Source organism: Heteronotia binoei, chromosome 15 (genome assembly GCF_032191835.1).
Source record: "Heteronotia binoei isolate CCM8104 ecotype False Entrance Well chromosome 15, APGP_CSIRO_Hbin_v1, whole genome shotgun sequence".
Taxonomy (NCBI): Eukaryota; Metazoa; Chordata; class Lepidosauria; order Squamata; family Gekkonidae; genus Heteronotia; species Heteronotia binoei.
This window is the reverse complement of record NC_083237.1, coordinates 12,634,158-12,647,526: the sequence shown is the minus strand read 5'-3', so window position 1 is coordinate 12,647,526 and position 13,369 is coordinate 12,634,158. Positions and strand designations below refer to the sequence as shown.

Here is a 13,369-nt window from a genome sequence, read left to right as displayed (position 1 = left end):
TCTATCAATAAATGTAGTCTTTGTAGCAACTTTGACTCATCATTGAATCCGTCTACTTGACAAGGGGACCCTAAACAAAATTAAAAAGTCTTCACCCACTGGCAGAAAATGGCAAGAGAAGGGTGCAGAAAAATCTCCCTGGGGAGAGAGTTCCAGAGTTTTGGTGCCATGACCGAGAAGGCCCTGTCCCGGGTTGCCACCCACCTAATCTCAGAAAAGCAGGCAACAAAACGGAAAGGTCTCAACAAGGACTATTTTTTTTTTTAATGAGACATCTCAGCGTTTCTAAATCACGTATAATTAATTTGCTGCATACCAAAATTCTATAGCCGCACCAATCCCTATCAGAAATGGAAGTTTTTAGAAGTGAATTGACAGTTTCTCGCAAAAATTGCAAGTCAACCACCCCAGAAGATCTTCCGCAAATACATCCTGGAGGACTCACCTTGAGCAGAATAGAGACATTCTTCACCTTCTTCTTAACAGATGTCAGGAGAGTAGCTGGACCATCCTGAGCAGGAGAAAAAGTAACAGAGATGTCAAGAACTTAATCTGTATTCAGACTAGGAGTTTGGGCCCTCTGGCGGCACAGTTCCTGGTGTGAGACACTCTCGTTCTCACATGGCTCCCAGTCCTGATACCGACCTCTTCCACCAACACTGTATCCCCAATAAACAGTGCGTAAGTCTTCTCCTCTGGTTTCTTTCCTTCTTTGTTGGTAAGATCTGATAACCCCACATTGAGGCTGAAAACCATCCCTAGGACAGAACAGAAAACAGATTCCGAGGGAAGGAAACATCTGAAACCCCTTTCAACAGAGTACTTATGACTACCTGTTCTTGACACGAGCAAAACCTGGACAGGTACGTTTGGCAAGGTTAAGGAATCAGGCTGCTCAGAGAGAAGTTCTCACCTTTCTTGAGGCGGTACTGGTTCTTGCTGTTAATCACGAGGGATCCTTCTCGGAACTCAATGCCCATGGCAAATCTGGAGGGAAGAGTGAAGAAACCGTGAGTCCTCTCGCTACACCGCTCCGGAGTCTCTTCCTGCAGAAAGGACAAAATCCCAGTACCGTAGGAAGCACACCTCCCAACGGGTAAGGCTTTTTTACCCCAAGTTCTTGGTGATTTTGCTCAAGAGCTCCGGCTTCTGCTTCTTCACCATATCCATGACGGCGACGTAGACCTCGCTCAGCTTCACGCCTGAAGGGAAGGGGAGGCGGTCAGAGAAAAGAAGAGATGGGGCAGTTTCCGGCTAGCCCCTTCCTGTGCTCTGCAAACCCCCCCCCCCATGTAAAGACTGCCGTTTACCGTGCCGCAGTTCCTTGAGCATCTCTTCCTGAAGCTGCAGCAGGAAGCTGTAGTTCTCCTGCATCTCCTGGGGCGGGTCGACCATGAGCGTGCGCACCAGGTTGGAGCAGTAGGATTTGTAGCGGATACCCATGGCACAAGTGATCACTCCAAAGTGCATGTAGTTCTTCTCACTGAGATCGGACAGAAAGAAAAGGTCAAAAGCAGGCAACGACGGAGCTAGGCAAGGCCAGACTGCCCATTTGCTTACGTAGCGCCTTGTTATCACTCCCTTCCGGCCAGATCTGGCGCTGCACATCTTTCTTCCCCTCCTCCCTTGTACCTTCCGAGCAATTTTGTAACGTAGGCTAGGCTGAAAGAGCGAAGGTCACCTGACGAGCATGGACTTGAACTCGGATCCCTCAGTCCTCGTCTTAACATTTTAACCGCTACAGCTCGTTCCATGCAGAGAATTGGGACTAAACTGGGATTCAGGGACAACTATGGTCACACAAAATCTCATCTTTAATTGCTTTTTTTAAACAGCTGTGACTAGACTGGGGGGAAAACCCACTGAAGCTGAGCGGTATAGATACAATATCCAACAGTAGTTACCATTGTGGCCAGTTATGGGTGTTTATTATTGGGGATGGGCACAAATTGCATTTTTGCAGTCCGGTTGGTGGTTGAATCACAAACCCACATTAACAGGGAGGTCTGCTCACGGACGGAGTCAGTTCGTATCAGTTTATCAGCCATTTAAAGTTTAAACTCCTGCTTTCCGGCTATATGGCCGAGGACCTGCCTACCTTAGGGACCGTCTCTCTCCATATGTTCCCCAGAGAGCACTGAGATCTAGCTCCCAAAATCTCCTAAAAATCCCTGGACCAAGGGAGGCCAAACTGAAAACAACGAGGGAGCAGGCCTTTTCAATAATGGCTCCCCACTGGGGGAATCAGCTACCAGAGGAAATGCGAGCCCTGCAGGACTTTAACCAGTTCCGCAGGGCTTGTAAAACTGTCCTCTTTCGACAAGCTTATAAGGTGGAACCCTGAAAGTGACATCTGGCCATCTGGATATATATATTACTGTACTGTAGCACCTCTAATCTATTGTGGTTTTTTAAATTATTTCTGTAACTGTCTTTTAACTGTATTTTATTAACTGCTTTTTAATATAGGAATTGTATTTATTGTAATCATGGTACACACCATGTCTTGTGAGCCACCCTGAGCCTGCCTCGGCGGGGAGGGCGGGATATAAATAAAAGTTTATTATTATTATTATTTCTGCTCCCCATGAAAAGCTGCCAAGAGTAGAAAGCAGGGGGTCATTTAAACCATACAGCTGTTTAAACCTCTGCTTTCTGACTCACAGAGAAGGTGCTTTGCCCAGCAGACTATCACTATGGCTCTTGAAAAGCTCTGGGTACTTAACGTTCCCTTCCTTCTCCTCTCCAAGGAGACATAAAACAGTATGCCCTGCAAGACCAAAGGCTTTCAATTAGACTGCACGGGGCCACAAATGTGTTATTCAGCTGAAATGCGTTTTACCAGAGAAACAATACAACCAGCCACTGATCTTTTCTCTTTCTTGGAAAACTCAAAGAGCGCCTTGATTTGAAGATCCGGTTTCTAGGGGTGGGGGTGGGGTTCCACTGACCTGACAACGCTGAATTTGAGATTGTAATGGCCTCCGCTCTGGATGATGGGCGGGTAGCACATCTCCACAGTGGAGGGGTCGGCCCCAGAGAGGTATTTCTTCTCCTCGATGGCTTTTTCTACCGACTCCGCCAGCTTACTGTGCCGTACTTTCTGCCAGTGAATGGGGAAGAATCGACAGTTAACAGATGCTCCTAGAGTGCGGGGGGGGACGACCGCCTTCTCAGGAATGGAAAAAATATATGGGGAAGGAGTAGAAAAAAGAATTCCCCGTGGGTCTTGAGAGAAACGCGGGGCTGTCTGACGACCGATGGTCATGCCAACCGATTTGCGTAACTCTCCGGCTGAACTTGGGCCCGCGTCAATGCTAGCCAAGCAGCACAAATGTTGCAAGGAACAACAGACTGCACGAGCTGATCAAAAAACCAGCATCCCTCCCCTTGTCCCTTTAACAGCACCGGCGCACAACCAAGGCACCTTTACAGTTTCTTTGCCCTTCTGGAAAGGGCAGGACCGCCCAGTTATCCCAGCTGCCTGCCCCAGCTTTAAGCTACAGGCACCATCAACATGTGCTGTACAGTGCAGACAGCGCAAGGGTAACTGTCAGGGACAGCACGGTAGGCGGCAAAAGGCAAAAAAAGACTAACAGGTCCCCCCCCACCCCCGGCAAGGGAAAAACAAACAGCTGCTGATGCGGAGTGCAAAAGAGAGCATGCAACGGCTCGCTTTGCCCCATCTTCTCAAGGCTAAGACTGACGCTCCCTCTAAGCTGTGGGGTCTCGTGGGCAAAAACTCTATTTTGTGAGCTCCTGGCATTAAAGCTGTGAGCGACTGCACGCATTAGTTTGCTCTGGGGCCACCCTTCCCGAACGGAGATAAAAACGGGCGAGCTGGAGGCTAAAAAACTGCGAGCGAGCTCACGCTAACTGAACTTAAGAGGGAACACTGGCTAAGAGGGTCCCGTTTCCACCTGACGTCCCGCCTCAGGTTCCCAGCCTCAAAACTCCCTTCCTGCCTCACCTCGTCTACGTCCACAATCTCCATCACCCGCTCCTTCAAGAACTTGGTGAAGACCTCTGCGGTGATGGCCGCCGCTTTGCGCATCAGGCTGAGCTCCCCGTCCTCCTTCACGGCAATGGTGTAGGCCACCACGGCGCTGATGTCCACCTACGGAAGAGTCGGGAGAAATGTGAGCGAGGAACGAAGCCCGTCCTGCCCGCCCGCCTGCGGCTGCCTCTCCCCACCTTCTCGAAGCCTTCCTTGTGGAGGCAATCGTTCCAGCTGTTCATGAACTCTCCCGGGAACTTGTCCTTGCTGAAGATGCCGATGCGCTTGCCGTTCTTGCTGCCCTTCAGCGCTTCGATCATCTTGTCGAAGTTTGCCTTGTTGCTTTCATTCTGGGGCCAGGGAGGGAAGAAGAGAAAAGGAAAAGAAAAGAAAGGAGGGGGGGGAGGTTAGTGGTTTCCGTGAGTTTTTATTTATTTTATTTATTTATTACTTTACATTTATATCCCGCCCTCTCCGCAAGCGGACTCAGGGCGGCTTACAGTATCATAAAAACAATCAATTCCATAAAACATATAAAACCATAAAACATTTATCAAGTTAAAAACTAGTACGCTATCTCAATCTAGTCTGGCGGTATTGGGTTCTGACTATGACCGCCAGCTTCTGTATCTGTAACCCATATCAACCCCAACTTTCAGTGCTGTTCACAGTACAGGACTTGCATGGCTGCTTGCCAGTGATATAGTCCAGGCAAAACGTAGGGGGGGGTAGCCACCTTGGCTCAATGTTGGGTTGGAGGAGTGAAGGCAGCAGCGGCAGGTGAACCAGCTCTAAGTCCGCTTTCTCCCTCCGGTTTCTTTTCCCCAGGTGCAGTCTGGGAGTTGTAGTCCCAAACCCTGCTTTTCATTAAGTCCAGAGCCCTTCACGAACTAGCTACACCGATTCGCTGCCCACACACCTTTTCCCGCACGAGCAATGTGATTGCCGGCACCCCGTTGGTGCTCTCGTTGCTCTTGCTGTTTGCAATCTGCTTCAGGAACTCCACCTTCTTCTTGCTGGCCATGAAGAGGATCTTGTCCTCACAGAAGACCATGATGGTGTCGGTGAGTTCGTAGCCGAAAAGCCACGTCTGCAAAGGTGGGAAAAGGAAGAAAAAAGCGTCTCTCTCTCTTTTCCTTTTCATTCCTATAATCCCATCCCTCCCTTTTTTGTCTGGAGCTAGTCATCCTCACAGGGGAGATGGCGCTACCCCTCCCCCCCTCACCTGCAGGGCAGTGGACTTGGCATAGACGGTCTCTTCGTCCACGCCGACAGAGACCACGATGGCGTCAATGGTGGCATATTCGTCTTCTCCTTTCTGCAAGAAAAAAGCACCACAGCGTGACGCTTAAGAGCCACGCTCGGAAATACCCAGCACCAAGTCAATTCCGCACATTGTCGTTTGCGTGCACAATACGGAGGCACGATCGGAGCCCCGCACATGCAAACAGCCATCTAGCTCTGTGGCAAACAGAAAAGCCAGGGAAGACATGGGCACTGCCTGCTGACAGCCCCTCCTGAGACGATTTCTGTTAGAGGTTCGACACGTCTGCTCTTTCCCCTGAGCCTTCTTTCCTACAACAGAGAAGAGTAACAGCCCAGCAGCACCTTAAAGACTAATGATATTTGTGGCAGGATATGAGCTTTCGTGAATCATTGCGCCCTCCTTCAGACACTCCCAAAAGTTCATGCCCTGCCATAAATGTCATTAGTCTTTAAGGTGCTACTGGACTCTTGCTCTTTTCTGCTGCTATGCACAGGCTAAGACCTACAGACACCTTTCTTTGAACTCGGTGACGACTCCTCACTCCTCCTCCCGCCATTTCTACTCCAACAGACACGGGGTGGGGGACACACACCTGTACCTTTCCATCACCTTTGATAGTATTAGGTCATGCAGGGTTTAACCTTCTTTCTTCTGCATTGGGAAAAGTGCAGAAAAGGGCAACTAGAATGATTAAAGGGTTGGAACACTTTCCCTATGAAGAAAGGTTGAAACGCTTGGGACTCTTTAGCTTGGAGAAACGTCGACTGCGGGGTGACATGATAGAGGTTTACAAGATAATGCATGGGATGGAGAAAGTAGAGAAAGAAGCACTTTTCTCCCTCATGGGCATTTGATGAAATTGCTGAGCAGCCAGGTTAGAACGGATAAAAGGAAGTACTTCTTCACCCAAAGGGTGATTAACATGTGGAATTCACTGCCACAGGAGGTGGTGGCGGCTACAAGCATAGCCAGCTTCAAGATGGGATTGGATAAAAATATGAAGCAGAGGTCCATCAGTGGCTATTAACCACTGTGTGTGTGTGTGTATTTTGGCCACTGTGTGATACAGAGTGTTGGACTGGATGGGCCATTGGTCTGATCCAACATGGCTTCTCTTATGTTCTTAACCTTGAAAATAAAATCACAATAAATGCCACAGCAAGGAATCTAAAACCATACCTTTGCACTCCCCTCCAACTAGTTTGTGCCAGTTTGGTGTGAGACAGTTTGGTGTAGTGGTGAAGTGCACGGACTCTTATCTGGGAGAACTGGGTTTGATTCCCCACTCCTCCACTTACAGCTGCTGGAATGGCCTTGGGTTAGCCATCGCTCTCGCAGAGGTTGCCCTTGAAAGGGCAGCTGCTGTGAGAGCCCTCTCAGCCCCACCCACCTCACAGGGTGTCTGTTGTGGGGGGGAGAAGACAAGGGAGATTGTAAGCCACTCCACTCCGAATCTCAGAGCAGCTCACAATTCCTGCAAATCTGCAATTCCTGTTCTATGAATGCACTTGCTGGGAAATACGACTCCGTCTCCTTGCCATCACAACGACAGAGGATTTTATATCTAAAGACGTGATCATAGAAAGCAGCTGGCAGAGGAACAGAGAAGCTTCCTAATGGGTCTTTTACTTGCCTTAAAGGGATCTTTCGGGCAAGGTCAGCACCCTTGGGAACAATCTGAAGATTTGATGTTCAACTCCACAAAGTCTGCAATGGAGTCCAGTTATCAACAAGCAAACGCGGATAGAAAGGCTTTTTGATCTAAGTAGGAACATGTACCTCACCTGTCTATCATCTGGCATTCTAGCAGGGCTGGATAAACAAGCTCTAAGCCTAAGAGCAGCACGCAAGGATTTTTCACACGGCTGACAGCGCTGCCTTCCTTTGTTTCTGCCTCTGATCTGTTTCTTACCTCACTGAGCCGTGGCCTCTGCTTTGCATGCAGAAGGTCCCAGGTTCAATCTCCAGCTAAAAGGACCGGGCGATAGGTGATGTGAAAGACCTCTGCCTGGGTCTTTGCCTCTGCCACTGTCAATCTGAGCAGACAACACTGACCTTGATGGACTGAGGGCCTGATTCAGGATAAGGCAGCTTCATGTATTCACATGTTCCTTGCCAGCTCCCTACTGACTCAAAAACCTTGATTCTGCCTGAATTACTTCAATGGGAGGACAGAGCATCGTTGTGTACTGGCTCTTTCTAGAACATCTTGGGGGTCACACTCAGGGACTGTGGTTTAGAATCATAAAATCAGAGTTGGAAGGGATCTCCAGGGTCATCTAGTCCAGCCCCTTGCACAAAGCAGGAAACTCACAAATTTGTTGTTAATTCGCACAGTCGAGTTCGACTTTTTGCGACCCCATGGACAAAGTCATGCCAGGCTCTCCTGTCTTCCACCATACTCCGAAGTCTGCTCAAATTCGTGTTTGTTACATCAGTAACACTGTAAACTCACAAATACCTCCCCCTAAATTCACAGGATCGTCATTGCTGTTAGATGGCCATCTAGCCTCTGTTTAAACACCTCCAAGGAAGGTGAGCCCACCCGAGGAAGCCTGTTCCACGGAGGAACCGTTCTAATGGTCAGGAAGTTCTTCATAATGTTGAGCCAGAAACTCTTCTGATTTAATTTCAACCCGTTGGTTTTGATCTGACCTTTTGGGGCCTCAGAAAACAATTCCACCTCATCCTCTATATGACAGCCCTTCAAGTACTTGAAGATGGTGATCACATCGCCTCTCAGCCGCTTTCTCTCCAGGCTAAACATGCCCAGCTCCTTCAATCTTTCTTCACAGGACTTGGTCTCCAGACCCCTCACCATCTTCATTGCCCTCCTCTGCACCCGTCCAGCTTGTCTATGTCCTTCTTAAAATGTGGTGCCCAAAACTGAACATAAGATAGTTATGGCCTAGCACTAGTACACTGACACATTTCCCATCACCTCAGCCTGCTCCCAGGATCATGAAATCTGCCACATTTGTCAATGCAATCTGCAAGTTATGCTAATTGCATGGATCTAAAAATAGGCTGCAACAGCTCTTGATATATTCTCAACAAGGCCTTCAAGATTTACACTCAAAGTCACTTGAAACATTTAGCTATCTGCAAACATACATTTAACCATTTGTTCATACTCGCTATCTCGATGCTTAGAGGACAGAAACAGCTGAAATCTGCATTATCATACATGACTACAGAAGTATGCAGAGCAGCAGTTACAAAAAGAATGGGCTAGCTGGCGTGGGGGCATATTTATGTATACAGCTACGTCTATGGACCTTTACACATTTCTTTACACATTATTCTGCAATGCAGAATAAAAAAAACATACATAGAACACGTCAAAGGAATGACTGGAAAATGAAACTGACAGGAGAGAGTCATTTACAATGACAAGAGAGAGTCATTTACAAGGGAAGATGAAACTGACAGGGGAGAGTCATTTACAAAGCAGATATGCCAGGGGTGGCCAAACTTCTTATGAACATAAACATATGAAGCTGCCTTATACTGAATCAGACCCTGGGTCCATCAAAGTCAGTATTGTCTTCTCAGACTGGCAGCGGCTCTCCAGGGTCTCAAGCTGAGGTTTTTCACACCTACTTGCCTGGGGATAACAGGGATTGAACCTGGGACCTTCTGCTTACCAAGCAGATGCTCTCCCACTGAGCCACCATCCCGCCCCCTTCTTTAATATGAGAGCAACATAGAATAAACATTAGATGTGTGAGAGCCACAAGACATGGGCATTAGATGTTGGAAGGAGGGAGGGAGGGAGGGAGGAAGGAAAATAGATGGGGCAGGGAGAGGTGGAAAGAAAGCAACTTAAATGCATTCTCCAAGTCACTGGCTGGCCTGGCCTGGCGATTTAAAGAGACAGATGCCATCTTCAAGCAGGCCAATGGGGTGCTGGGGGCTTCCAGAGCCATGCAATATGTATGAAAGAGCCACATGTGGATCCTGAACCACAGCTTGGCCACCCCTGAGATATTCCAAAGCAAGAACAAAGCAGCAGGAAAAAATATTGGAGGAGGGAGACCCACAGATTTTATTTCATCAACGCTGAGAGGATTCTAAGGAAGAGAGGATACTGAGCCACTTCGATCCTCTGACAAGTTTCCCCAACCAGTACAAAGTAACACAATAAGCAGTTATTAAGTATTAAGGGAACCAGAAAAAAAAGAAGTAGAGAGAGACTCTGAAGTGGATTCCCCAGCCCCTTTCCGAGACAGGAAGAATGTGAATGTACTGGCTCCAACCTTGGATGCATACAGGCCTTACAATATGTAACAGGGCTCTTTTTGTAGTAGGAACTCCTTTGACTATTAGGCCACACCCCTCTTACGTAGCCAATCCTCCAAGAGCTCTTCTTACAGGGCTCTTAGTAAGCTCCAGGAGGACTGGCTACATCAGGGGGGTGTGGCCTAATAGGCAAAGGAGTTCCTGCTACAAAAAAAAAGCCCCTGCATGATATATTACATCTCTAGGATGACATACCTAAAAGGTACACCATGTTTACCCGGCAGAGTGGAAACACAGACCTCCTACACGCGCCACCCACGGACTGCTGCACTTTCTCCGCACATATATGCGCGCCGCACACGCACGTGCGTCTTTATATATCAGTCTGCCTATATCTATATATTTAGAAATGTCGCAATCCTCAGATAATGATCCATATTTACGAGTTGCGGGGATTTCAGGCAAAGAGAGAAGCAGTGGGAGAGGCGGGGGCGGCTAAGACCGAGCCCTTCTTGCCCGGGGAGGCCGCCCGGAGGAGGCGCCGCTTTCGGTCTCCCCCTTTCCCTCCGCGCCCCCCCCCCAGCTCCTCACCTGCCAGTTGCTATAGAGACGCTTGATGCGGCGGTAGTAGGCCTCGCGGTCCAGACTTAGCGCCATGGAAGCGGCTCCTCCGCTGCGCCGCAGGCCCCGCCTCCCGCCGCGTTCGCGCCGCCACTGCGACCCCCGGCGGACCCGGAAGCGAAACACGCCGCCACCTTCGACACCGCCCCCCCCCCGCGCTCGCCTTTCCGGTGAGCGCGCGCTCCCCACAGGCAGCTTCCGGTGTGTTTGTTTATTGAAACTCGGTCGTGGTTTTGAACTGCGTGAGGCGTAGATGACGGACCCACGGAGCTATTACAAATGTCTTAATTCTATATCACGTGTTATTTTTACTATGGCTGTTGATACTATGGTATTATTCACGTTATGGTGATATTAAGAGTCATTATTATCTTGCGACGTTTTACTCCGGTTCTCTTTTTTTTCCCCTCCCCCTTTTTGCGCATGCGCGCGGCCTACCCGCCTCCAGTCGCGCTTCGCCCGCCGAGCGCGAGGTGCCGATCACGTGACTGGGACCGGCGACTCTTCCTAAGCCGCTTTCGCGCGCTCCGGCCAAGCGGCCACGTGACGCCGCGAGAGCCTTCCGCCTCTTTCGTGAGACGGGGTGCGCGCTCGCGCGCCCGCCACCGTCGCGCGCAAGCGAAATTACTTGCGGTTGAAAGAGCATGCGCGGAACGTAATGTTCCAAAGTACTGGAATGTTTGCACGAGGCTGGGAACTCTCACATAAATAGCCTGTTTTTATTTTGTTGTTGTTCATAGGGATGCACACTTATTTTGTTTCAGTTGTATTTTCAGATTTCTGGTTAGTTCCACATTTTTGCCAGTCAAATCTTATTGTATTTTTAATTGGAGGTCCTGCCTCGTTCATTCTATTAATTTACTCTGCGGGAGAAAGGCGGACTAATTAGGGTTGCCAGCCTCCAGGTGGGGCCTGGAGATCTCCGGCTTTCCCAACTGATTGCTAGCTGGCAGAGATCAGCTCCCCTGGAGAAAATGGCTGCTTGGAAGGGTGGACTCTAGGGCATTGTACCATGCTAAGGCCTCTCCCCTCCCCAAACCCCACTGTGTCCTGCATCCACTACCAGCACAGACCTGGCAACCCTACGGACTGTAAATAACTGAAATAGGATAAAGCTGAAATACTACCCCTCCCTGCTATCCCTGCGCTGAACCAGACTGGTTTTATTTTACCGCAACTGGAAAACCTTGAGAATGGCTTCTTTGGCTTAATGTTATAAAACTATACTTCACTCCTCCCCCCCCCCTCCACTGCTTGTTTTCCAAACTCTCACTGGCAGAAAATGAAGAGAGCTTGTCCATAAAAATGTATGTGGGAATTAAACATGACTTTTTAAAAAGTCTTGTGGCACTTGAGATAATCTGGGTGGCGCGCCCAACTAGTTTTCCCTGCTCTATTTTGTAAACTAATGAGCAAGCTCAATAATCATGGGGTTGAAGTGCCTTTCCTTAAGAGGAAAGGCCAAGGAGTCTGCAGTTTGTTCCGGATAAAAATTGGCAAGAGGTCAAAAGAGAATCCTTGGGCACAACAGCAAACTATCCCATCCCATCGAACTGATACTTGGAATTACTGTCTCATAGAATCAGTTGGAAGGGACCTCTAGGGTCATCTAGTCCAGTGGTCCCCAACATTTTTGGCACCAGGAATCTTTTGTGGAAGGCAATTTTTCCACAGACCGGGGGGAGGGGGGGGCAATGGTTTTGGGATGGTACAATTATGCACTTTATTTTGGTGTAGTGGTTAAGTGTGTGGACTCTTATCTGGGAGAACTGGGTTTGATTCCCCACTCCTCCACTTGCACCTGCTGGAATGGCCTTCGATCAACCATAGCTCTAGCAGAGCTGTCCTTGAAAGGGCGGCTTCTGGGAAAGCTCTCTCAGTTCCACCTACCTCACAGGGTGTCTGTTGTGGGGAAAGAAGAGAAAGGAGATTGTGAACTGCTCTGAGATTCGGAGTGCAGGGCAGGATATAAATCCAATGTCATCTTATTATTTTTATTACTACATTGTAATATATCATGAAATAATTATAGCAGAAGATAGAAGATATTGGATTTATATCCCGCCCTCCACTCCGAAGAGTCTCAGAGCGGCTCACAATCTCCTTTACCTTCCTCCCCCACAACAGACACCCTGTGAGGTAGATGAAGATATTGGATTTATATCCCGCCCTCCACTCCGAAGAGTCTCAGAGCGGCTCACAATCTCCTTTACCTTCCTCTCCCACAACAGACACCCTGTGAGGTGGGTGGGGCTGGAGAGAGCTCTCACAGCAGCTGCCCTTTCAAGGACAACCTCTGCCAGAGCTATGGCTGACCCAAAGCCATGCTAGCAGGTGCAAGTTGAGGAGTGGGGAATCAAACCCGGTTCTCCCAGATAAGAGTCCGCACACTTAACCACAACACCAAACTGGCTCTCCACTTTCTAACGGCCCAGTTGCTAAAAGGCCATGGACTGATACCAGTCCATGGCCCGGGGGTTGGAGACCCCTGACCTAGCCCAACCCCCTACAGAATCATAGAACCATAGAGTTGAAAGGAACCTCCAGGGCCATCTAGTCCAACCCCCTGCACAATGCAGGAAACTTCCAAAGACCTCCCCCTAAATTCCTAGGATCTTCATTGCTGTCAGGTGGTGTCCAACCTCTCCCAATGGCCTCACCAGGATAGTCCAGGCTAGCTCAATCTCATCAGACCTCGGAAGCTAGACGGAGTCAGCCTGGGTTGGTACTTTGATGGCAGACCACCAAGGAAGCCTAGAATTACTGTGCAGTGGGTGATGGCAAACCACCTGGTTTCCTTGCTTGCCTTCCAAACCCTATGGGGTTACTATAAACCAGCTGTGACTCAGCAGTGCTTTTCACCACCTCTAATTTTTTTAAAAATGCTTTGGTGGAGAATTTCTGTCATAAGAAAATAGCACAGCTCGTTTTCGGAGTCCCTCTCTTCCCCTCAAACTCTGTTCACTACAGTCTGGACAACCGAGCCTCATGGGAAAGAGGGAAATTAACTTCTCAAGAGAGTAGAAATGTCATTAGCAGCATGGTTCAGGTAACCACGGCCACCAGGGGCCTGAATGACTTGCAACGTTTGGGTAAGATGACCTCTGCCCCCAGCATCCCATGGAAAACTGGCTGCACCACAGGCTATGTTAGCGAAGTGGAGCTGTGCCCACATGGCCTAGGGTTTGCTGGTATAACAACCTTACAGGTAAAATGGCCGAAGAGCCAATCTGGGTCAGATT

General features: G+C 49.0%; 1 protein-coding gene across 1 annotated transcript in view; it reads right to left on the bottom strand.

Moving 5' to 3' along the window:
* The window catches only part of SUPT16H (SPT16 homolog, facilitates chromatin remodeling subunit), a 30,461-nt gene extending 20,199 nt beyond the window's left edge, over positions 1-10,262 (bottom strand). The window contains exons 1-11 of the mRNA XM_060256649.1: positions 10,098-10,262; positions 5,223-5,315; positions 4,917-5,087; positions 4,195-4,347; positions 3,971-4,117; positions 2,952-3,103; positions 1,311-1,483; positions 1,112-1,202; positions 914-987; positions 646-758; positions 446-511 (exon numbers count right to left, since the gene is read on the bottom strand). Of these exons, the coding sequence (XP_060112632.1) occupies positions 446-511; positions 646-758; positions 914-987; positions 1,112-1,202; positions 1,311-1,483; positions 2,952-3,103; positions 3,971-4,117; positions 4,195-4,347; positions 4,917-5,087; positions 5,223-5,315; positions 10,098-10,163 (1,299 nt within the window). The 5' untranslated portion in view covers positions 10,164-10,262. The remainder of the gene's footprint in view (positions 1-445; positions 512-645; positions 759-913; positions 988-1,111; positions 1,203-1,310; positions 1,484-2,951; positions 3,104-3,970; positions 4,118-4,194; positions 4,348-4,916; positions 5,088-5,222; positions 5,316-10,097) is intronic.
* Between the last annotated feature and the right edge of the window lie 3,107 nt (positions 10,263-13,369).